This window comes from Tachypleus tridentatus, chromosome 9 (genome assembly GCF_004210375.1).
Source record: "Tachypleus tridentatus isolate NWPU-2018 chromosome 9, ASM421037v1, whole genome shotgun sequence".
Classification (NCBI taxonomy): domain Eukaryota; kingdom Metazoa; phylum Arthropoda; class Merostomata; order Xiphosura; family Limulidae; genus Tachypleus; species Tachypleus tridentatus.
In genome coordinates, this window is record NC_134833.1 from 79292175 (window position 1) to 79318937 (window position 26763).

Consider the following 26763-nt stretch of genomic DNA (forward strand, 5'->3'; position numbering starts at 1 on the left):
ATCGGATCAATAAATGGAGATCAATGACTAGAATAATAATAATTGTGTTTGTAAGGTAAAAATGTGACATAAAAATAGTTTTGAATTTCACGATAGAAAACTGAACAAAATTAATTTAGTTAAAGAGTGATGCCTCCGACTGTAATTTATTGATAAAAATGTATAACTTTTAAGCTCATTTCATTTGGTTCATACTCTTAAGTCTATACAGTGCCCGATAAATCTGGACACAGGCAAGAAGAAGAAGTTAAAAACAATGCTCAAATTGGTTACGATAGTAGGAGCTGATCTTTTGACATTTAACAGTTTCTTTAAATTTTTCAGAGCAACGAACGTTATCAAGATTGTAATTTATGTAAGTAGTAGCAACAAGTGATTCTACTACATCTATATCTCTGTAGCTATAATTTTCTCAAACACATATCAAAACTATCCGGGCTTTTGTGTCCTCACTAAACGACACTACAGAAAAGTGTACTTATGATAACGTTGACAAAAATTTTGCCTAGGCCTTGAACAAAAAACGTATATATTACTAAGTTCTTAACTCACGTTTCCTTTAGATATCAAAGTTGACATTTTGACTTCCGAAGCCAGTCTACAAGGCTACTCTGCAGACAAATAACACTGTTAATAAGTAAAAGTGAGTGTGTCTGGAAACAAATAACACTATTAATAAGTAGAAGTGAGCGTGTCTGGAAACAAATACACTGTTAATAAGTAGAACTGAGTGTGTCTGCAAACAAGTAACACTATTAATAAGTAGAACTGAGTGTGTCTGTAAACACATAACACTATTAATAAGTAGAACTGAATGTGTCTGTAAACAAAAACACTGTTAATAAGTGGAACTGAGTGTGTGTATGAAAACAAATAACAATGTTAATGAGTAGAAGTGAGTGTGTCTGTAAACAAATAACACTGTTAATAAGTAAAACTGAGTGTGTCTGTAAACAAATGACACTATTAATAAGTAAAACTGAGTGTGTCTGTAAACAAAAAACAGTATTAATAAGTAGAACTGAGTGTATCTGGAAACAAGTAACACTATTAATAAGTAAAACTGAGTGTGTCTGTAAACAAAAACAGTATTAATAAGTAGAAATGAGTGTGTCTGTAAACAAATAACACTGTTAACAAGTAGAACTGAATGTGTCTGTAAACAAAAACACTGTTAATAAGTAAAACTGAATGTGTCTGTAAACAAATGACACTATTAATAAGTAAAACTGAGTGTGTCTGTAAACAAAAAACAGTATTAATAAGTAGAACTGAGTGTATCTGGAAACAATTAACACTATTAATAAGTAGAACTGAGTGTGTCTGTAAACAAATAACATTATTAATAAGTAGAACTCAGTGTGTCTGTAAATAAATAACACTATTACTAAGTAGAAATGAGTGTGTCTGTAAACAAATAACACTGTTAACAAGAATAACTGAGTGTGTCTGAAAACAAATAACACTATTCATAAATAGAACTGAGTGTATCTGGAAACAACAACTGTTAATAAGTAGAACTGAGTGTGTTTGTAAACAAATAACACTGTTAATAAGTAGAAGTGAGTGTGTCTGGAAACATAAACACTGTTAATAAGCGCCCCCCGCTAGTACAGCGGTAAGTCTACGGACTTCCAACGCTAAAATCAGGAGTTCGATTTCCCTCGGTGGGCTCAGCAGATAGCCCAATGTGGCTTTGCTATAAGAAAACACACACACTGTTAATAAGTAGAAGTGACTGTGTCTGTAAACAAATAACACTATTAATAAGTAGAACTGATTGTATCTAGAAACAAATAACACTGTTAACAAGAATAACTGAGTGTGTCTGTAAACAAATAACCGAGTAGAACGAATTAATGAGTAGAACTGATTGTGTCTGTAAACAAGTAACACTATTAATAAATAGAACTGAATATGTGACTTTGTCGAACAAAGTCTGTAAAATATACTTTTATTATTTCTACAAGATATTTTCTTGTAAGCAGAAATAATTATATGTACGTTTCCTGCACTGACAGTGTAGAAAGTATATACTGTTAATATGTAGAACTGAGTGCGTCTGTAAACAAATAACACTGTTAATAATTAATAGATAGTATATACTACATTTTTTAAAGAAACCTAAATTATTTGAGTAGGAGAAAAATAAAAGTGCTATTTTTGTTTCTGTAGATGAGTGTTCATTAAACAAGTTGAAAGGTTAGCAGTGCAAGTAAGGCGTGATTAAATTATTTACGTCAAAACGAGAAGAAATTTATTCTTCAAATTGACGTGTGGTTTGCATCTCTTTTAATTAGCCACACTTGATATTCCCTTTACTATTTCTTTTTTCTATTAAAATCTATTGACAAACATTGTAAGTTACACTTACCTGCCGAGGTGACATGTTATAAGAAAATAAATCATAATTCAAAAAATGAAACTTCAGTTTCTTATGACACAATACATGTAAATATTACAACGTTTTTCAATAGAGTATACACATCCGGGTACAGAAGGGCTCAAGAAACGGTTCAATCGCTGATAACAGTTTCGGTTACGAAAATGAAAAGTTCGATGATTGTATTTTATTTTAGCTTTAATTAAAAAAGCAGTTAGGCAGTTTTTTTAGCAGAAAATAATTTTTATACCACCTACAACTGTAAGTGCGGAGGGTGTTCAGTAGCATATTACTGGGTCGAACCTTGAACTTTCCCATCCACTGCCCGAAACATTAAACACTAGACCACGTCGAAAGAAACAAATAGAAAATATTCTATTTTCATCTGTTTTAAACTTGTCTGATGTGTTTTTGTCTATTATGAAAACAGAAATATTAGTCCTATGATACTGTACAAAATATCGGTCCGATGTGTATGTATACCTCGTACAAGAAATATAGTGTAACGTAATGGGCCTGTGTCTCTCTGCATACATGGCTCATATAGATGAAGAAGTTAGTCTTTCGTTGTTGTATATCTGGTAAAAGTGATATAGGACAACATGTTGGTCCCTTGTCTCTATATACATGTTAGGTAGAAGTGTAACAGTGTAACTTACCGATCTCTTGTCTCCGTACTTGATGAAAGACATATAGCGTAAAAACTTGATCTCGTGCCTGTGTTTACTTGACAGAAATGATATAATACAACTTGTTGGTTCGTTGTTTCCATACGCTTATCAATAGTTATTCACAGCGGGATGTCAGTTCCGTGTCTTTGTATACTTGATAAAACTGATTTCGTGCAACACGCTAATTTCATGTATCTGCAACCTGCTGATACCGATATATATGTATCCCTTGTAGAAATGAGATAGTGCAACATGCTGGTTACGCGTCTTTGTATGCTTAATAGAAGTAATATAGTGATATTATATGATAACAAATTATAATGAATATAAAAATTCTAGTCACCTTGATAGGTTGAGAAACCTTCTTCCAAAACTATCTTTCTCTCTCTGTATATATACAGTCTACGTAATTACTAGGCACTTAGATGTTTATGATAACTATTAATACACACACACACACACACACATATATTAAGAATTTTCAGAATGAGTTCGTCACCAACCATGCATGTTGCAAACGGCACTTAGATGTTATCATCAGAAATTCAACGATGTCAAGGTAAAAGTTCTCAGAGTCTAGAATAAAAATAGAAATAGTTTATTTCGTACTGAATACAACTTGTTTCATTTCGAACAGACTTCTAATCTATTGTGATTCCTTTACCACCTGTTGGAGGTCAGATGACGCAATTACCAATTAAAGCATCTTTCTATTACCTACAGTAGATATTATTTATTTTTGTTTCTCGTCCATTGTGTATAAACTCGTATTTCTAGTACAAGTTTAGTTAGGAGTGAGTGTGAGTGTTTTCTTATAGCAAAGCCACTTGGAGTCATCTTCTGAGCCCACTTTAGTAAGGAACTTCTCCCTCAGTGACCCCTTTCGATTAGATGTGTCGTTTCATAAAAACAGAAAATAAAAGTTTTGTTTGTTTCGAATTTTGCGCAAAGCTATTCGAGGGCTATCTACGATAGCCGTCCCTAATTTGGCAGTGTAAGACTAGAGAGAAGGCAGCCATAGTCGTCACCACCCACCGCCAACTCTTGGGCTACTCTTTTACCAGCGAATAGTGGGATTAACCGTCACATTATAACGCCTCCACGGCTTAAAGGGCGAGCATGTTTAGTGTGACGGAGATTCGAACCGTGACTCTCAGATTACGAGAAGAGTTTCTTAATCACCTGGCCATGCCGGGTCTGAAATAAAAAGTAATATATAAACAATTAAATTGTTAATGAGGTGAAATAAATAAACTTTCTTTTAGCATTAACAAAAAAGTTTCAAATTTGTTACGGAATTTGGTTATGCAATAAAGAAGCAAAATTCTAGAACAATTTTCTTTTTGGCAAATTTGGTAGTTGTTTTTAGTTTTCCTTTCTGGAACGATTCTGGCTTTTAAAATATTATATATTATAATATAATATATAATAATGTGAAAGATAAATTAAATGTATCTGTTATTTGAAACCGTTAAGCCGATAAAGTGTTTGAAATATCCGCAACTTAAAAAATATCAAGAATACAATGGCGTTATGTCAACATACTAAGTCTAAGTAAGTGTTAGGCATTTAAGATTTTTAGGTAAGTACTAATTAGTATTAAACATCTAAGCAACTTGAGGGGTCATATTTCATAATCACAATGTTTCAATTTTTGTTGTTGTGTTTTTGCATTCGTTAAGGTTTATTTTTAGATATATATGAAAATATTACTGCATAAATTGCAATAATTATGAATTGGAGTTTTGACTGTTTTTTTAACATTCATTAATGATTAATAAACTTATTGAGAACTTAAATTTTATAGTTCGAGTATTTGAAAATATATATTTACTATATTCCACATAAATACAATGAAACTGGGAGAACACTACAACAGTATTGCTAATTGTGGTGTATGCAGTAACAGAGAATAAAGAAAACGTTCAGTTACCCAGAAAGGAGTCTGTAAATAAACATTTGATAAACCATCTAGAACTAACAAACAAAACATGAAAAAAGCAGAGACCATATTCAACATAATAAAACGAAAAAAAAAAGAACGAAAATAAAAATAAATAAATAAAACTATATTTCAGCAGGAGGGTCAGACTAGATAACTCCAAAGGAAAATGATAAATCATGGATGAAACAGATCAGGGGTAAATATTCACCACATGACAGTGTCACCTAAGATTCTTCTCAGACACAAACCGGAAATACTGTTAATATAAGGATATACTATGACTTGGAGAACGAAACCGGAAAAGGTTAGTGTATATTGAAGATGTTTATAAATCATACAAAAGGAATTTCCTGGTAAAAACTATGTGCGGTTATATGTAGTCAATATGCTGGTGAAAACGTTAAGGAAATCCAATTTCATATTGGTTCAAAACATAAATATATGTTTTCGCGTATTTCTTTTTGATTGCTGTTAAATGCAAAGCAACACAACAGGCTATCTTTGCTGTGCTAATCACGAGTCTCGAAACCCAGTTTTTAGCAATGGGAGCCCTGAAACATATCAATGAGCTACTGAGGAGCCAACTGTGTGGAAAATTAATATATGTACATTATGAGCAATACATGTGAAGTTACGTGAATGATATAAGCAAAACGTTACATTTCTTCTGAAGTTTTTACTTTAATCTAAATCGCATTGAAAACATTTATACTTAAGACTATGAATCTGGCATAAAAAAGGAAATGTAAGAGCAGCACGTGTCATTATCTCATTTTCAATGACAGAAGGTAAATAACTTAATGACTTGCAACACAGGGCAGAGAATAGATTACTTACTGACTTGAAATATAGAACAAAGGGCAGATTATTTACTGATTTGAAAACATAAGACAGAGGGTAGATTACTTACTCACATGAAACATAGAACAGAAGGTAAATTACTCATTGTCTTGAAAGAATAGGACAGAAAGTAGATTACCTACTGACTTGAGAATATAGAACAGTAGGTAGATTACTTACCAACCTGAAACGTAGGGTAGAGGGTAGAGTACTAACTTGAGATAATAAGGCAGAGGGGTAGATTACTTAACTCATTTGAAACACAGGAAAAAAGGTAGATTATTGAATTGTAAACATAGGACAGAGGGTAAATTATTCACTGACTTGAAAACATATGACAAAAGGTAGACTACTCACTGACTTGAAATTTAAGACGTAGGGTAGATTACTGACTTGAGAACATAGGACGAGGAAAGTAAATTACTCATTGACTTGAAACACAGGACAAAATGTAGATTACTGACTTGAAAACACAGGATAGAAGGAAGACCAATGACTTGAAAGCCTACAGAAGTCTGTGTTCAGTACTTTAGTGTTAATGTGATTTGGAAAGTATTCTGATGTCTCACTTTTCATTGTGGTCAGAGATGTGTTCAACATTGCCAAAGGAATACTCCGTGAGTAAGTGTTAATATGGTCTGAGAAGTAGCGTAGTGATCTAGTATTCACCGCGAGTTGTGAAATAGTCTGCAAATCTAGAATCCACCATGGTTGGAGAACTAGCCTGTGGGTTTAGCATCTAACATGGTATAGAGGAATACTCTATTAGGTTCGAGGAGCAGTCCTTTGATTAACCATCTATTACAGTTTTAGAACGTAATTATATTCAGCGTTCATCATCATAATCAGAGTAGTAATGCACGACCTAAGTATGCATTTACTCAGAGAAGTAGTTTATAGGCCGAGTACGTGAGCAGGAAAATTGTCTCTGTATTTAGTGTTCTTCGTGCATGGTGTTTATTATATTCAGTGAAATTAGTGTTCACTTTGGCTTAATAAGTTGTCTTTAGATATAGCAGCCATTGTGACCTATTGACCATTGTACATATTTATATATGACGATTATATTTCCCTCGTGAGTCGACTGTGGATATAGTGATTATAGTAGCCTAGTATGTCATCTGTAGATATAATTATTGTTGTGGTTTAGTGAGTCGTCTGTGGATATAGTGTTTATTGTAGCCTAGGAGGTCATCTGTAGAAATAGTGTTCATTGTGGCCTGGTGAGTCGTCTGTGGGTTAAAAAGTTGGTAAGGTCTGACAAGTAGCTGTTGGGAGTATTGCTTTCGATGACCTTAAGATGTAAAGCATGTGGATTCAAAATTAAGTATGACAGAAGAAGTCTATGGGCTCAGTGTTTAACGACACTTAAGAAATTCATGGAATGATTACACATTGTAACTTGAGAAAGAGTAGAAGAAAGATTCAGAATTCACAATAGTTACTCCATCATTTCATTGTTCTTTTTAACCCAAAGTGTTTCCGTTAATTTATCTTTCACCGTTCACAATTCATTTAGGAGTAATACTTGATCTTAGTTTTCTTATGGTCCCAAGTGATTACATGGATTTCATGTTCGCCATGAGCTAAGGAATATTTTTTTGATCTCAGTGTTCCCATGATGTAATCGAAATTGATACCATGGATTGAGCATTCCCATGGTCTAACAATATTATATGAAATTATTGTTTAAAAGGTCTTAGTTAATGTTTCGCATTAAGAATTGTTTATAGAATTCTCTGTATGTTAAATGCCTAGAGTACTCTAAGATCAAAAGTTACCATGTCTGAAAATAAAACTAAGGTAAAGGTCCAAGGATTGAAAAGACGATTACGGGTTCACTTTCTTCTATAAAGTAAATATAGGTATGTACGTTTAGTAGTTACCAAGAATTGAAAACAAGAATGCTCTCGGTATTCATCGCCATGAGAAACAAATTTCTAAGTTGATTATTCATTATGATCCAAAGAAATGACCGTAAGCTCTCCTTAATTACTAATTGTGGTTTAAACTGATTCGAAGTTTTTTTTAGTTTAGATCCAACTATGGTATAAAGTAAAAACTAAACTTTCTGTAGTCTGAAATAATGCCATTCCAAAATTGTGTACGATTACTTGTAACTTGATATTTTAGAATAAAATCAATAAATGAGAGTTTATAGTCATATATGTTTCTTTTCTTTGTTTCTAAATTAATTCCATGAAATTTACGCTGCAGTAACAAGGAAAAGTTTACTTGGGGTCGGGTTTAAGTAACTGTTACTTAGTCGATCATATTCCCCCCTTCCCCACTAAGAAATCCTGTATCCATCCCTGGTCCGAATTGATTCTAAGTTCGTTATTTTAGAGCTCACTATGGTCTAAAGGAATGATAGAAGTTCTTCTTTCTTACTGTAGTCTGAAAGGACTCGAAGTTCGTGACTTTAGAACTCATTAAGGTCTAATGAAATGGTTATGAGCTCAGTACATGTTATTATATAGCAAAGAAGTCTAGTATGATGAGAAACTTCACAAATTCAGTCCTTACCATAGCATATGCAAAATAAAGTATTTGGCTTTGGAAGGACTTGAGAATTCCTTATATTTTAACGAATCTTGTGACAATGATCCACTATTTAAATGTTCACTGAGATATGAATCCATAGCATATGAAGGTATTAAGTCAGAACGCTGTAGTGTAAATACTACATAATTTATAATTTCTTTAGTTACAGCAGCATACGACGCCATATATAATGACATTTTATTGTTCCATGTTATTACATAAATCTACATAAATTTTGGTATGTTGAAAAGCATATTCTGTATTTTTTAATTGCATAATTGTGATCGAGAAAGAAATAAAATGATTAATTTTAAAATGTAACAACAGAACATAAATACAAAGAGACAATGAAGGATTTAGATAAGTTAAACTTAGTGAAACAGACTTAACTTCGTGTACTACAGGGTTATCGAAAAGTAATATAACTTTATTGCCTCATAACTGAAACGATTTTTCTTCTTTTTACTGCAGGTAACTTAATTCGGTATTTAAAACAAAACTTAAAGTTAGAGACAATTATTAAAACCCTAGGTAATAATTAGGCACCATAGTAACTTATTTTTATTGTTAAACATACTAGACCTAGCACAGTGCAATACCAGAGCGATAGGCAGAAGTTCCAACCATGAAAAATATCTTTTTAAACCGATCTATTCTACTCTCGTTTACGGTTGTGTTTATAGCACGTTATCCATGTAAAGATTGATGTCAGAAAATGTATTTAATACGCAAAAAAAAAAAGACTGTAGAAAACCTCGTATTTGTACAAATCCTAGGCCTACGTTATTTGGTTGAAGAATCCGTAGAAGGAATACAGAGGAAGCTTGAGAGTTGTTAATTGTTTAGTACAGTAGTTGGAATCAGCCTTACAACTGCTCATGAAACGGCAGAATAAAGAAAAAATCACGGTGTAAAATATATATATATATATATATATAATATGACATAAAAATGATAGCAACTCGTCAGCACTTACAATCAGTACATTTAGCTCTTTCTGAGCCAGTACCTGAGAACTTCAACCATATCCCTGGAATAACAAGAACTCAGAAGTAATTTTGGTCTTTTTAGTTCTGGAGAAAGACTATAGTAGCATATCTTAGAAAAGATATTCACGTCCAGATAAATATTTCTTACGGAGTTATATACAAAATGTTGAACAATGAAATGTCGGATTTACCGTTAAGCTGAAGTTATAGACTTGAAGAATGCCTAAATGATTACCAAACACGAAACTAATCTGTTCAACAGATTGGAATAAGCCATCCTAATGACATATCACAGATGTAATTTATTAAGAGGGTGAAGAGGAAAATATGGATTATATATTAGTGTTGGCTATAAATGTAGAACACATCACATAATTATCGTACTCAGAAAACTTCCAAGCAATCATAGCTGATTGGTGCGTTATTATTACAGAGATATCATTTAAGATTAAATTAAATTAAATTTAAAGTAAATTAGAACTTTAAGAAAATATTATTCTTTTTTTATCACGAACGTTGACAAGAAGATCAAAACGTCTACTCGAAATATTTTGACTAAAATCAGGGGTTCGATTCCTCTCGGTGGGCTGAGCAGATAGCCTTGTGGCTTTGCTAAAAGAAAAACACGAACACACGAACACGAACACACGAAATATTTTGAATGCAAGCATCGCGTAATAAAGTAGAAATACGGTACTATATCTTCAAAGAGTTATTCATGTCCTAATCGTTTTAAATGTAGAATAACAAACTGTGTGATAGATACCGTAAGTATCAATGGATCGCATCACATACACCGAATTGAATTAGATGTAAAATATATTTACTTTTGCAGCAAATATATTGTGACTGTGACAACTGTAATATAAAATTATCCCCCCCCAGAAAAAAAGATGACGTAAATCATAATTCTGGTCGATGAAGCTGTTTGTAATTGACAATAAAGTTATACAATGGACTGTGTTCTTTGATACCATTGTCACTGGTGGGCTTTCTGCTCGAAGCCTCACTGAAACACAAAGAGAGAGAGATTAATGTTCGTTATTGGTGATAACGTTAGCAGTCAGTGTTGAGAAAAATCAGGAAAATTTAGAGGAAAGTTAGGCTAGGATTAACAAAGTTCTCTCATTTAGGATAAGAATCATACCTTGTTTTAAAAAAAGAGGTCTATAAGTGTTTTGGTGAAACAGCAGAAAGAAAAACAAACAGTAGATGATTCACGATATTTGAGCTATAAGTTTCTCTACGAATGAGAAGCTGTCATCACAGATGAAGCTACAGGATGAGATAAATATTTAACTTTGAAAAGGTGTTAGTTCTCCAGCCATGGAAAAAAGAAAAGAAAAAATCGCCAATCTTGCTGTTTTAACTCCATCTTTACCCAATGACGTATGAGTGAAAGACAAAAGCAGGGAGCGTAACAGGGTTAAATGTCTTGATAAAATTTTACTGCAGACTGATATCTTTCTCATAGTCAAATCGCAAGGTACTTTATGTCAGTTATAAAGTATGGGATAGCTATATATTTGTAACATTTAAGATAGATTTGTTATTATAACACCTGGGATAGCTTTAGAGTGCCAGCAAACGAAACAGATTAAGCGTTTTTTTATGTTCTGTTTTATATATAGTTTGTAAAAGTCAGTTCAGGATTGTATGTATTCCATCGGTCGCTTTACAATCAAGAGTTTTACAATACTTTCTTTTCTTGAGATCGTTGTCAAGGATCGTGTTCATGATGGATTATAATTGGCCTTTAGTTGTTTCAGTAAGGATGTTATTAATTTGTTGTGTAGAACACCGACACCATTGTCTGAGATACAGCAATAAACTTCTACTGATCCTCTCCCATCCTTCACTTTAGATGTACAAATGAACAAATTATCACAACCTAGTCTTTTAGTGTAGTATGCTGACAAGCTGTTGAAAAAATGGAAAAAAAGAAATTAACGAATCATTTCACTCAGCCCCGCTGAGTCTAATAATAAGGTCTGTGCAATACTGAATTCAGTCTGTTCAGAGCGTTGCTTTTCATTGTTACGGCGTGTCGCGTGCCAAAAAAGTGTCTCACTCAAGTGTAACGCATACCCTCGAGGTACTTTTCTTTAGTCAAGGTGGCCAAATAGAATATCAAACATATTATTTGGCTAGGACAATCGTGTCAGCTCTTTTATTAATTATGATAGCAAATAATCTGTATCGGTGGTAAGGCGTGTGTGCGGCAGTTCAGTTTTTGGAATTTTTGTTACGTGAATAAATGGAACAACGAAATACAAGATCGCTTACAATTATGGAGCGAACGAATATTATTAACCGTTATCAGAGGCAGTTTAGATTAGACTCTTCTAAGTGTAAAAATAAATCATTCTACTGGTGAATCGAAGTTGATAATCTGTCAGTCTACAACATGATCTGTATTACTTCTGTTAAAGTATCTACTTTATGTGAACTGTTTTATATCTAAAGACACAATAAATAAAAATAAAATAATGGATAGCTTGTGGCTTTAGTTTAGAACAGTGGTTCTCAACCTTCTTTTACCCATGGACCCCTTTTCCCTTCTTTTTTTCTTGGTGGACCCCTTCATAACTATTGGTCATAAGAAGATAATATTCTATTTTTCACTAATATAAATTTTGAGGTTTTAATAATCAAAGAAATAGTATATAATTAAGCTTTATTTTTAAATGAAAACTAATTTAATGCAAATAAAGTATTCTACAACAATTATAATAATAATGATAATAATGATAATTAGTAATAGTAAAATTGTAGAAACTATTTTCGTTTCTGTTCTTTCAATACAAATCATTAATGCACTTATAATTATTTACAGGTTCTAAGTTAAAAGTACCAAGCCTTTTCATTCTTCCAATTATAGAAGAGACAAAGGTTTGTTTGGTTTTGTTTTTCAATTTCGCGCAAAGCTGCACAAGGGCTATCTGCGCTAGCCGTCCCGAATTTAGCAGTGTAAGATTAAAGGGAAGGCAGCTAATCATCACCACCCATCGCCAATTCTTGGGCTACTCTTTTACCAACGAATAGTGGGATTGACCGTCACATTATAACGCCCCCACGGCTGAAAAGGCGAGCATTTTTTGTGCGACCGGAATTCGAACCCGCAACCCTCGGATTACGATTCCAACGCTTTAACACACTTGGCTATGCCGGGCAAAGAGACAAAAGCAAAATGACAGATGCATTGGGAATTTCGTGCCGAGTCAAATATAATAACCAGAATGACGAATTTGAAATTACATTATTTCTTCTTTTCGTGAATAAAAAATACTTGTTCGCATACTTATGTTCAATATCTCTTTAACTTTAAAACGTGTCATGGTTATGCAGATGAACTAAAAAAAGCATTTATCTTAGGACTACTGAAAAAAAATCCAGAACAGATGTTATAGCGCAGATCTGCATCGATATATCTAAGTAGTTAAATCGGCAAATCACCTGGTACAATTATTGTACTGCCAACGGAGAGTGTGCTAAATTCACTTTATAGTCTCCAGGAGATTATTCTTTTCACCTCCAAGTCCCTTTTCTAGCAAGTTCCTTTTTCATGTTGTGGCGTCTACTTAAAACTAACATTATTACTGAAATGACGAAATGAACTGACGCTGTCGTTCTTTTCAATCAATATAAACGCAATGAAGTATATGGTTTTGTTTAGCTTATAGGAAAGTTTTCAGCAAATAGCATCAACATCTGGTTAAATTATTGTGAAACCCACAAAAGTCCACTTAACTGAAGACATCTTGGTATTCAGATTAAGTAACCCCCTGTGAGGTTTAAAACATTTTTCAAGCGATTAAACTCTCACCACTCCATTTAATCAAGGTGTGAAGAGTATATTGAAGGGCTGGCGGCACAAAGCTATAACACAAAAGAGGCGTCGCTGATGTCTTCCATTCGACATCTGCGTCAACATGTACGGCACGTGTCGGTGACAAGAGACAAGCAAAAGTTAAAGCTCCATCACCGTGTAGCGACAACAAAAAAGTGAAGACTTCACATTCTACGTTTATAGCCTTTTCTTTTTCTTTCTTCGTTTTCTTTTTATTTTACACGTAAAACTTTTACAACTGTCAGCTGTATTCTAATGTACCAAAGCGATGTTAAATCGTGTGGTAGACTCGTGTGTATCTGTTTACATCTGCGATTTTTTCGGTCATAACTGAATTTGGCCAAATTAGATCATGACGTACATAAATATCAGTCTATGTTTATATTACAAACTTATAAGACGTCGATGTCGTACAAAAAATATTGTGATGAAAGTAATGATTTTACTTGGTAAAACGTTTGCTCACATTATATAAAGACATTTTAATCAGAGTTTACCTTATATGAAGACATTTTAATCAGTTTACGTTATGGAAAAACTTTTTTTTATCAGAGTATATTTTATAGAAATACATTTTTCTATTAGAATGAGCCTTATAGGAAGAGCTTTTTATCACCGTGTGTGTTTTAGGAAGATATTTATATTTTTATTACGCGTATCTTACAGAAACATTTCTCATTAGAGTGCACGTTATAGAAAGATATTTTGATCACTGTAACTAAAGGAATCACTTTGTGATCAGAGTGTACCTTATGAAACACTTCTTGATTAGAGAGTATCTCATAGGAAGATAATTTGACTACCTTACTTTATACAAAGTCATTTTGATCAGAGTGTATCTTACAGAAAGACAATTTGATCAGAGTATCCCTTATGAAAAAAAAAATACTATAGTGTACCTCGCAGGAATATATTTTGATTAAAGTGTACCTTACGAAAAGATCTTTTATCACAGGATACCTAATAGAAAGATATTTTCATCATAGTGTACCTTATACGAACACATTTTAATCAGTGTACATTATGGAAACTTTTACCAGGGGATACCTTACAAAAAGATACTTTGTTAAGCATGCTCTTTATAGGTGGACAGACATTTTGATCAGCGTGTATCTTACGAAAAGATATTTTAATGAGCATGTACCTTATAAAATGATATTTTGAGCAGAGTGTACCTTACAGGAAAATTATTTATTTATTGTTACTTTTTCAGACATTTTTATCAGATGATACCTTATAGAAAGATATTTTGATCAAAATGTACCTAATAGAAAAGATTTTGATCAAAATGTAATTTATGGATAGATATCGTGAATGGAGTATTACTTATACGAAAATATTTTTATCCGTTTATCTTATGAAAAGATATTTTGATAAGTTTGTACCATATATAAACCATTTTGAATATTGTACTCTAGGAAAATATATTTTCATCCAAATATAATTTATGGAAATACATTTGATCAGAGTGTACCTTACAGGAAGATAATTTGTTTATTGTTACTTTTGCAAAGACATTTTTATCAGATGGTACCTTATGGAAAGACACTTTGATCACAGTCTGCCTTATGGAAAGACATTTCGACCAGAGTGTTCCATTTGGATATATCTTTTGATAGAAAGATAAAAAAAAAAAAACATTTTTAACAGAGGATACCCAATGGAAAGACATTTTGATTAGAGTGTAGCTTATGGAAAGACATTTTGATCAGAGTGTAGCTTATAGAAAGACAATTTAATCATTGTACCTTATGTAAAGATATTATTATCAGAGCATATTTTACGGATACGCATTTGATCAGAGTGTACTTTAAAGGAAGATAATATCATCACTGTACCTTATAAAAATACATTTTCATTAGAATATACCTTATGGAAAGACACTTTGATCAGAGCCTGTCTCATGGAAATACATGTACCTTATAAAAAGACATTTTGATCAGTATACCTTTTGTAGAAACATTTTTATCAGAGGATACTGTCTGAAATTTGAATTTAGAAGGTAATTAAATGTTAAGATACATCATACTATACCTCTATCGTCTTATTGTAACAGAATGGCACCAGTTCAACAATCACTGGTATCAACAGCTAATGCGAAAGACTTATCAAAGTCAGGTGCCATAAATAAAGGGCAAGTGCACAACAAAGGTTTGACCTTTTCGAAAGCAAATTGACATGTTTCAAACCACTTAAACTTTTGATTTTCCTTCAATAGGTTTGTTTGTGGTACTGTGATGTCAGAAAATTTTTTTACAAACTTCCCGTAATAAACAACCATTCCCAAAAATCTCTTCAAACTTTTCTTGTTTGTAAGGGCTGGATAATTCACAATACAATCAAAATTGGCTTGAATTAGAATAACATAACCTAAGTAAAGAACTTTGGCTTTACAAAAGTCACTTTTTGCCAAATTTACAGTGAGATTAGCTTTCTTAATCCTGTCAAAAACATCACGTAATACTCTTAAATGTTCCTCCCACGTCACTGTAAATTACAATATCATCAACATAAATTCCAACACCTGACAGATTGTTGAAACATTAATTGATCATTTGTTGAAAGGTTGCTTGAGAAGTTTCCGTCTCAAATAGCATTAAATTGTACTTTTATAATCCATCAGGAGTAACAAAAACAGAGATTTCTTTTGCCCTGTCAGTTAAAGGAACAACTCAGTACCCCTTCAGCAGGTCACATTCTACGATATATATAGCTTTTTCAACTTTACCAATACAATCTACTATTCTTAGAATGGGATGAGAATCTGTCTTTGTCAAAGCATTTACTTTGTGAAAGTCTGTATAGAATCTAATGGAACCATTAGATTTAAGAACCAGTACACAATGTGAAGACCAATCACTTTTACTAGCTTCTAAAATACCGTTTTTCAGCATATAAGATATCCCTTTATGCATTTTTTCAGCCTTGACTGGATTCACATGACAGCGATGATATTTCACAGAAGAAGCGTCACCTACATCAACATCAGGAACATCAATTAGGACCGTCCAGGAATATACACTCATATTCTATCAATAAGCCAGTACGTTGATTTTTTCTTCAGAAAGCAAATAATCGAGCTTTGAATCTAGATTAGTCAGGATCTCTTAATTACTCAGTTTGATGTTGCATTCACCGCCAATATTTTCAAATTTATGGGTGTCTCAATCAAAGAGACGGTCATCAACATCAGGAGAATATTCAGTGGCTAAAATATTTTCAGATGTACCTCGGATGTGGTAATGCCTAAACATGTTGATATGACAATGCTGGGTAGCCTTTCGACAATCAGATGTTTTTACAACATGGTCTGTATCATCGACCTCCTGAACAACTTCATACGAACCATGATATCTAGCCCTGAATGGATGTCCCATAGTGAGTAACAATACTAAGACCGTGTTACCAGGGTGGAACTTATGCTCTTCAGCCTTGTGGTCATAAACGTTTTTCATTCTACCTTGAGATGACTTCAAATTTTCTCGAGTTAATTAGTAGGATCCTAAAAGTCTGGACCAAAACTTTGAAACGTAATCCAGTAAGTACATTTGATTCAGGTCATCATCCAACAATCGTTCTTTCAGCAACTTCAAAGGACCACATACTGAATGCCCAAACACCAATTCAAACGGGCTAAACCCTAATGACTTTTGAACTAATTCACGAAGTGCAAATAATAATAAATTAACTCCTTCATCCCAGTTTTTCTCATTATCAAGATTGTAAGTTGTTTAACAGCTCGGTGCTAAACAAATCACTGAAACAACCCCTACATAAAGTTTGATCCTTGATTAGACTGAATTTCTTTGGGCAAGCAAACAAAAGTAAATAAAATAATTAAAACCTTTGATTTTTTTTTGGCTGAAATATTTCTTATGGGCATAGCTTCACGGAATTTAGTGGATGAGCACATGATAGTCAACAAAAACTGATCGAGTTTATAGTAAAGGTCCAACACAGTTAATAACTAAACGATAGAAGGATTCTTTGAAGTGTGTGATAAATTTCAAACGAGCAACAAGAATCTTCTAGTTCGGTTTTCCAATCAATTCACAGGTATGATAAGTTTTACAAAACTGAGAAACATCTTGCTTAATTTTTGACCAAAATAATTGTCTAATCATTTTATTATGTGGCTTGCTGACATCTAAATAACTTCTCAAGGGAAGTTCATGGGCACCTTTCAATACTTCAGAATCATATGTTTTCAGTACAATGATTTGATAAACTAAAGCCAAGTCCTCATCAAGTGGTCGCCATTTTTTCATAAGCACACCACTGTTGCAAAAATAACCACTTGGAACTTTCTCTAGTTGGAGTGCATATTTAAATAGTGAAAAGATCTGCGGATCCTCTTCTTAATAAGTGATCAGTTTATTTCTAGCAAACGGAACTTTACCAGGTGAACTACATCTCTCACATCCGTCATTGTTACTCACCAAGGAATTTGTCAGTAGGGCAATTATTCACAAGTTCCTCCCGTCTCAAAAAATGTCCGAGACAGATTTATGATATGGTCCTCTGAATACGTGTTCATCATTTGATTTTGTCTGAATTAAACGAAACACTGATCAGCACTCTAATCATTTTGGGTTTGGCAACAACTTATCCCCCAGCCAGCTTGTTTCCAACAATAATTATACACCATTAATTGGCAGAGTACTTCGTACTCCACCTACAACTAATCTTGTAACTAGATCTGATGCTAAATAAATGTTATTAACAGAGCTATCCTCAATACCCTGAGCAACAAAAATCTCACCAGTGGCAGAACTCGAATCTAAAGGCAATACTCTTTCTAACAACAATTATTAAGTCGCCCCAGTATCATGTAGAAAACATATAAGTATGGGATTAGCTACGTCATTTGTCGAAGACAAAAAAGATCAAATTCATCCCAAAATACATCAGCTTTTATATCAGTAGCCAACTCAACAACACTAGGAATCCAGTGAAACTATGTCCATATGTGAACACGAACGAATTGGGTGCCACCTCCTTTTCTTTTTCAAACACCAACAATCGGATATGACGATCAGGTTTTCCAAAAATTGCATATAGACCTTGATGGTTTTGATGAAGTTTTATCTATACTATTAGAAGATTTCGAACCAGAGGAGCTTGGATGTTTGGAATACTCAACTTTAGTGGGATGAACAGAGAAAGGTTTTTGCTGAGATGGCAGGAATGTCTTTTTATGAAAAATGTTTTTATGTGTTAAAGTGTAATCAACAGAAAGAGTTGATTATGTTTAACAGGTATAACTATTTTTATTACTTGTTTAATTTCATGTGTTAAAATGTGATCTTCGGAAAGAGCAGTTGCTTCCTGTAGTGATAACTTTCTTTTCATCCACGTAAGTTTTGAGATCGTCACTAGTACAACATTTAAATTCCTCAATTAGATATAATTGTCTTTGTTTCTTGAAACTGTTGCCAACATGCATAAAATTACACCAATGATCAAAATAAGCCTCTTTTTCGTGGGCGAATTCCACATAAGTTTGACTGTCTTGCTTATAATGACCTCGAAACATTTAGTGGTAAGACTCCAGTAGTATCTCATATGCTTTGAAAATGACTGCTTTAGCGTTATCATAATCTGTAGAATTATCTAGAGAGAGTGGCATAAACTTCTTGCACTTTACCAGTTAAATCACTTTGTAATAATAATGACCATCTTTCTGTGGGCCGTTCAATGATTTGTGCAACCTTCTCAAAATGATGAAAATATTTATCAACTTCATTTTCATTAAATGATGTTACATCTATTGAATTCAAAGTTGAGATATTTTCTTAGTCGATCATAGTTGAGTCTAATTTCCATTTCTTTCAACCTAATTTCTATTTTGGCTTCAATACGAGCTTGTTCGCCCTTGGTCTCGAGACGTTTACTTTCTCCTTCAGCTTCAATACGGTCTTGCTCTTTTTGGGCTTTGATACGGGCTTTATACGAGTTTTAGTTGGATCTCTAAATTATCTGTATCACTCAGCCATAATTGGCCAGTTGGGACACTAGAGTATTATCTTAATGCTTTCTCAGACAACAAATCATTATCGAGTAGTATTTTCAACAATATGCTTTTTGGTTCGTTTTTTTCTCATTGACTTTTAACATCTAATTATGAAACTTTGGCAATTTTGAGCAATTTAATTTTGTTATATTTTTCTAGTTGTTCCAAGGAAGGTGATTCAAGAAAGCCTTGATAATCAGACATGATCAAATCTTGTTGGTACTGATAAATATAAATTAAATTAAGATTTTAATTTACATTAGTTTTGGTCTCTGATTCAGATTATGGACATGAGACTACAATTTATTATGTTACTTATTACAATTTCAAATTGCCTGAAATTTTAATTTATAAGTTAATTAAATGTCGAGATGTACCAAATATATGATTTCCAACAGGATTGATGCCCACAGTCAGCTTTCTTAACTCAAATATAATTTAATATACAAATAACAATACAATTTATAATAATGCTATTTTCAAATAATGTTTTATATACACAAGTTTTACAAACTTAAAAACAATTTTGAGTCTTCTATTTGGTCTGTAGCTGAATATTTTTGACGTTTCACAATGAGTGAATTAGTTTCGAGTTGATATTAGTATAGTTCACTTAACTGGTAGCTAGCTAGTTCTCACTATAACTTGCTGGTTTCACGCTGTTTACAAGCTAATTTTTCACCGCTGAAGTTATATAATATTTTCTTTAAAATATTCATACCCAATGTGAATTCACTGAAGTTGATATTTCTAACATTAATAACCTATAAACGTTTCTGATCAAACATCTATACTTTCCTGATGAATAAGCATTTGTCATAACTACAACTTCCGAGATTTATAGTAAATTAATAATATCAAACCAGCAAGATAAACTGTTTAATCGCGTGTTGCGATGACTACTTTTATAATCTTTAGACAAGATTCTCAAAATTTCAGCTGGCAACAATACTTGACGAAACGTTAGCGCTTTCGTAAAACATATATCGTTGATTCTTACACTCGAGAATATTTTACGAATTAGGGAACAAGCAAGATTTTTCCAATGCACATTTAAAAGTATATGTTACATGTATGTCTAAATATATATTTAACTGAAACACGTCGATATTAAAATAATTATATAACAGTAAATCCGTTATAATACCTAATGGAAAGATATTTTTATCAGAACGTATCTTATGGAAGGATATTTTGATGAAAGCATAATCTACAGAAAGATATTGTAATCATAGGGACTTCTTATTGTGTACATTCTGATCAAATACATTTTCATAAGCTATATGCTGATCAAAATGTTTATCTATAAAATACACTTATTAAAACATCTTATAAGAAACACTGTAATCAAAATGACTTTCCTTAGGCTATTCTGTTATCAAAATTTATTTGGCCAGAATGTACACAATAAGAAGACATTTTGATCAGAATGTACCTTATGGGTGGATATTTTAACCTGAGTGTACCTTATAAATTGTCATTTTTATCAGAGTGTGCCTATATGTTTCTGTACGTATACTGAGGGAAAGAGATCTTGTTTACTTTATCATTGATAGGAAAAAAAAGTCAATTAAAAACTGATATCAGGAGATATCATATCTCTACATGCAATATGTTGTTGAAATTGTTGTTTAACAGTCCAGTTATGCTATACGAAGAAAAAAATCATTTTAAAGAAATTATAAAGGAATCTTTTTTAACGAATGTAATGCAGAAGTGTTTATAAACAAAAGTATAAACTAGTCAATGATAAAACTTGTTTATTCAATATTTGTGACAAGTTTGTATTAATACTTTTCTTTTTGTTTTAGCTTTCTGTTGTTGCTGTTGTTTGCTTATCACTATATTAACTAAATGCTAGTTTACGTTAAGAATCACGTTTGTTATTGTTTTGTAATACAATAAAATTCACTTTCGTTCACTGCTCTCTTCTAAAAAGTATACTGTGTGCTTGTGTTTTCTTATAGCAAAGCCACACAACGGGCTATCTGCTGAGTCCACCGAGGGGAATCGAACCCAAAAATTATACTGAAGAGCAAGAAAATAGTGATAATATAGTTTTTAATCATTTTTCATTATGGTTCCTGATATGGACATGTACTCATTAGAAATATAGTGAAATACACTAGACATGTGAGAAACCTCTGGTTCTTAGTAGCATAAGGTGGAGAGACAAATGTGTAGTCCTCCGATGGATTGCGATAAATCTACTGACCTACAACTCTAAATTCCAGGGTGCGATTCCATATAGTGGGCACGAGGCTTTGTTTTAAAACAAACAAACAAGACAAATACGTATGTAAGAAAACTACAATTACAAGGTGAGTAATCAGCTCAGCTTCGTGAAATTTACATAATACTGCAAATAAAAATATCCGTGACCGTCAAATCTAGCTGGAAATTTGTAACCTCAAACACTTTTCATGATGTGTAAAAACGTATGTACACATATAAGATCTACAACAGAAACTCAAACTAATATTCCAAGTTTTCATGTGAAACTCAGTAAATGCATAAATTATCGAAGTGGATATGCTTATTATATAAACATTACAACCGTTGCTTTGAGAGTATATAACTCATACGCAGTATTTTAAGGTGTGCTGGTTCATAGTAATTGCTATAAAAGTACTGGCGAGTTAATTTTCAAAATAACAGAAACATTGTAAATATACCGTTTTATCTGACAACGTGAGTTCCCTCTTGAAACAAATGTGTCCTGAGTCTAAACCTTTATTCATTACTTGATTTTTATTTATCAAACGCATACTGTGGTTCAAGTATGTCAATATCATACCAGGAGGCACTCGGGTATTTACTTCCAGGGTAAGCGTGGTTGTCTGAGTTCTACTCTGAACGTATCGTCAACCTGAGCTACAAAGGCCAAAGGTTTCTCTTTATGGTTCGAACTTTTTAGGTCAGTTATTCAAGAAACGCATGTAGTTAATGAAGATTTATGTGTCACTCATGACATATTCCAGGAGGACGTTGAGAGGAAAATCGCCCATGACCACCTCAAATTAAAAACAAATTCCTCTAACGGTTCATCAACTGATTTGTGAACTGTGCAGACTTGCGCAGAACGTTTTGCTCCACAAATATAATGCGACCCAGTCTCGACGACTCCTGTTCAAAGATACTAGGGCCATCGAGGCTACTTTACGAGCCATTGGTTGTACCCGCTTTTCGCTGATGAACAAAATTAGCTAACCTCATAGGGATAAACACAAATTATTTTATAAGTTGATGTTGAAAATCTTTCAATTAATTTCAGAATTAGGTTCACGCATATCTATTTCTCGTGTAAAAAATAACATTACTTTTCACTTATTACAACAGTAGTATTTACTATAAATAAAATGTTAGTTTGCAAAAATTAAAATATGTCCATAGTATTTAACATTATTCAATTTCTATACAATTCAGTATTTTCGAAATTCATTTATACCAGGAATCTATAATAAATGGCTGAATAATAAATAAGAGTTAATTCTACTAAATAGACGTAGATGGACAAGACGCGAATTGCAGAAAAGCGGAATTAAAAAAAGAGAAAAAATATTAACGTCACAAAAATCCCTTCATAGTTTCATTGACTAAGGATGCGAGACGAAAAGACAATTGTATAGTTTGATGATGATGTTATAATTATTTTTCTAGTTAATTTTCGTTATTCCTAAATGAAGATATCAGTCTACACTAGATGGCACGCCAGTCAACAAAATATAATATATTGCATGTCAGAAACAGGCGAGAAGCTCGAAATATCAATGATTTATTTTTTCGGATTATTATGTAAACAGAAAAGAAGTAAAAGGATCAGTTAAAAAAGTAAAGAGACCCATCAATGTAAAAATGAGTAAAACAAGTTACACAAGTAAATCAACGATAGAAACAAAACCATAAATCTCAATGTGAAAATAAATCTTTTATACAATAAATCAAAAATATTTATTCACAATTAATGCGTTCTACTTTCATTCAGTAGGAACATATAACAATTTAAATACAATTTATCAGGACGGGAATGTGTTAGAATAGTTACCATTCATCTGCTTATTAATTAACAACCTTAGGTTTAACAATAAAACACATCACTTTAAACCATTATCATTTCATATTGAATATATGTTTGATTTTTGATTATTACACAGGTATAGGGCGTGACAGTTCAATAGTTACCAAAAATTATTCACAAGTTTACTTGGTGGCTTACCCAGGTAGAGTATTTACAATTAATATATGTTCATCTTAACTCTATAACAGTTAAAAAAAATGGGATTCCTTAATGTACGTAGCGACAAGTACAAATATAACATACTGTATCAGTAGAACATGCAGTATCGTGAAATTATATACAATACATAACAATTCACTTGGTAGCTTGCAGAGATAAAACATACTTTACCATTAGGGTGGTCCCTGTGGCTGAGTGATTAGTTTAAAGGTTTATAAACTCAAGATTTGGTGATAGACACTTGCGTTGGATACAGCGCAAAAAGTCCACTATGTCATTTTACGATTAAACCAAATAATTTGTGCATGTTCAACCAGCTCATTTGATTACAAGAATGGCACAAAAATATGTTTGGCGACTTTTATAGAGATATATATGAAGAATGAATATTTATTAGTTTAGGGAAGATAAAATTATTAGTAGAGCTATTTATGAGTTATTTTAGCGTGAGATATTTTGTTTTCTAGAATGTTTACTTTCTACGCGTTATGCTACTACGAATGGATATTTTAACTTTTTTCTTGAAATTCTTATAAATAAACTTAGTAAAACTGAATTCTCTAGTTCTGTATTTATCCATTTGTCGTCAAGGGGAAAACAAGCCTTTTCAGATTGAACTTGCATCTAATATAAATGCAGTGTTTGAGCAGGTCTCTTCTTTAAAAAATTAAATTTGAAGTTCATTGTAACTTACTGTTTTGTTTGTAAATTAAAGGCTAAGATATGACATAAAAGTTGGACGCTAGTGGCATATAATGATTAAGTAAATAATAAGACAATCTGAGAGCTTCTAAGAACAACAAAATTTTGCAGTTTGTCTTCAGCGAAGGACTAGAAGGTAAATAGAATACGAAACAGTCGTGGTCCAGGGTGAATCTGCTGTTCTATAAATAGGTATCAGAACGTGTAATATGAGAGATATTATAACTTTAACATCCTGTAAAATCAAAGAAACTTAAATAAAATAGATTTACCGATCTAACACGTTTGCACAAAAACTCTTCAAAGTTTATCACTACAATAAAACTGAATTCTGTATGTTCTGATAATTTCTGAAACTGCACTTTGAAACAGCTTCGATTCTTGATAAACCTTCAAGTGTTTGAACAGCAGAAGAGAGTACTGTTAGATAGAGTTGTACCTGTCTTAGACGATAATTGAATAATGCTTTTTTTATTACAGAAATTAAGATGAAAAGGTGACACATAAAACTACTGAGATTTAATGTAAATCTTACGTGTTCAAGTGCACGTCGAGCATCGAATGAGGTCTCGTTCCCTGTAGCGACATTTCATAAACTGTACAAGACAGAAAGAATAAAAATTATATTCAGAGAATCAAAATAATCAACCTCTGAAAAAGATAAAGCAGTACGTACCGTATGGTGCGTATTTAATAATTCACTACGTGGTGATTTATAAACTAACATAAAAAGTATTCAAACCTATTTGTTGTTCCTTAAGCTTGTTATTTTTCACCTAAATATATTCTTCCCCATTCGTTCAGTACTAAGCAATAAACTGTGATATCGGATATTTAAAATAGTCTTCTTTTAATGTTATTTTAGTAATTATAAAAATAAAATTCTCAATTTATTTTTCTGTACCATTAAAATGAATCAGATATACCCTTACCCATTGAACATTTGTGCATATCAAAATAAAATTATAGGCATTCTGAAGAAAATATTGTTATTTTTTGTATGTCCTGTGAATTTACCATAAATAAGAAAATACTTTCAGTTGCCCTTTGTGAATCAAACCTCAGTGGAAGTACCGTTATACGTTTTTCCACCAACAAGCCTTTGTCTCAATTATCGGCAATTTTTTGTGAACTGAAACGCAAAAGAAAAGTCGTGGTTTTCGAAGTAGAACGTATGTTTTCATTGTAATTGTTTTACCTGTTTCAAAAGTGTTAGTTATTTAATTTCCACACATATTCTTTTAGCTACAAGAACAAAAACAAAGAAGAAAAAATGAACAATATACTGATTCAACATAGACTAACTTGGAAATATATCACCTACCATCAACAATTAGTATATTACTTTTGTATACACTACTTAAGAATAACTGAAGAGCAATACTATATATAGTTAAATGTCCTTCAAACAAACTAAGGTTTTGAAAACAGAGTATATTTTGAGTATCATTTATGTACTATACGCGCCAATAGATCAATATAATTGGATGTATACACCAATATCATAAAATATATTTTATGATATAAACAGCGTCTCAACCTCTACTATCCAAGTCGGTCTGATATCCCTTGTGTCGTGTTAAAGGCCTGGTCGGCATTGAACATAACAGATGTGCTATGGTTGCTACAATGCAAAACATTCTTCTCTACTTTTAATCACATGTTCTTAAAATCGGCACTCTCAAACGTAAAATTGCCAAAATTATCTTCTGACTAAAGTATCATGTAGTTGATTAGCTTGTGTTTTTCCATAGTGAGATTAGTTTTATTATATTTTTAGCTTTAATGTAATGAGATGCCATCTTCTTTTATGCATAAATTACTTTCAGTGGAAACTGTTTTATTTCTAAGGAACAAATTTTACTCCATTGAAGTTCAAGTCTATGAAGGAAAAGCTGTTTAAATAACATTATACACTTTAATGAAGTTCAAGTCTATGATGGAAAAGTTGTTTATGTAACATTATACACTTTAATGAAGTTCAAGTCCTTGATGAAAAAGCTGTTTCTCTAACATTATACACTTTAACGGAGTTCAAGTCTATGATGGAAAAGTTGTTTATAAAACATTATACACTTTAATGAAGTTCAAGTCCTTGATGAAAAAGCTGTTTCTCTAACATTATACACTTTAACGGAGTTCAAGTCTATGATGGAAAAGTTGTTTATAAAACATTATACACTTTAATGAAGTTCAAGTCCTTGATGAAAAAGCTGTTTATCTAACATTATACACTTTAACGGAGTTCAAGTCTATGATGGAAAAGTTGTTTATAAAACATTATACTCTTTAATGGATTCGTTTTCAATTTACTCACTGAATAATTGTATTTTATTTGAACTTACAGCTTTTCCAGTAAATAGAATTTGTTTTAGAACACGTACGATGTTTCGATCACTAATGTGATCATTATTTAGTACATAAAATAGGTGACATACTTCATTTTTCTGTATGTTTTATTATTTCAAATTTATGCTTTTTACGTTCTGCCTTAAGTGCAATTACACTGTCGTAAAATACCCAAATTAAAATAATGTCTAGTGAATTATCTATGGGTCCTGCCCTTTTGAATTAAGAAAATATTAATTA

General features: G+C 32.3%; 1 protein-coding gene across 4 annotated transcripts in view; it reads right to left on the bottom strand.

The window, feature by feature from the left end:
* Positions 1-3690: 3690 nt before the first annotated feature.
* LOC143225576 (uncharacterized) overlaps positions 3691-26763 on the bottom strand; it is a 46936-nt gene continuing 23863 nt past the window's right edge. For 3 of the 4 annotated variants that reach the window (XM_076455269.1, XM_076455267.1, XM_076455270.1), the window contains 2 exons: positions 24710-24770; positions 22989-24356 (listed from right to left, as the gene is read on the bottom strand). In XM_076455269.1, coding sequence (XP_076311384.1) covers positions 24293-24356; positions 24710-24770 — 125 coding nt within the window. In that variant the 3' untranslated portion in view covers positions 22989-24292. Of the gene's footprint in view, positions 4252-22988; positions 24357-24709; positions 24771-26763 lie in introns of those variants that run through there. The other variant, XM_076455268.1, reaches the window with a different exon arrangement.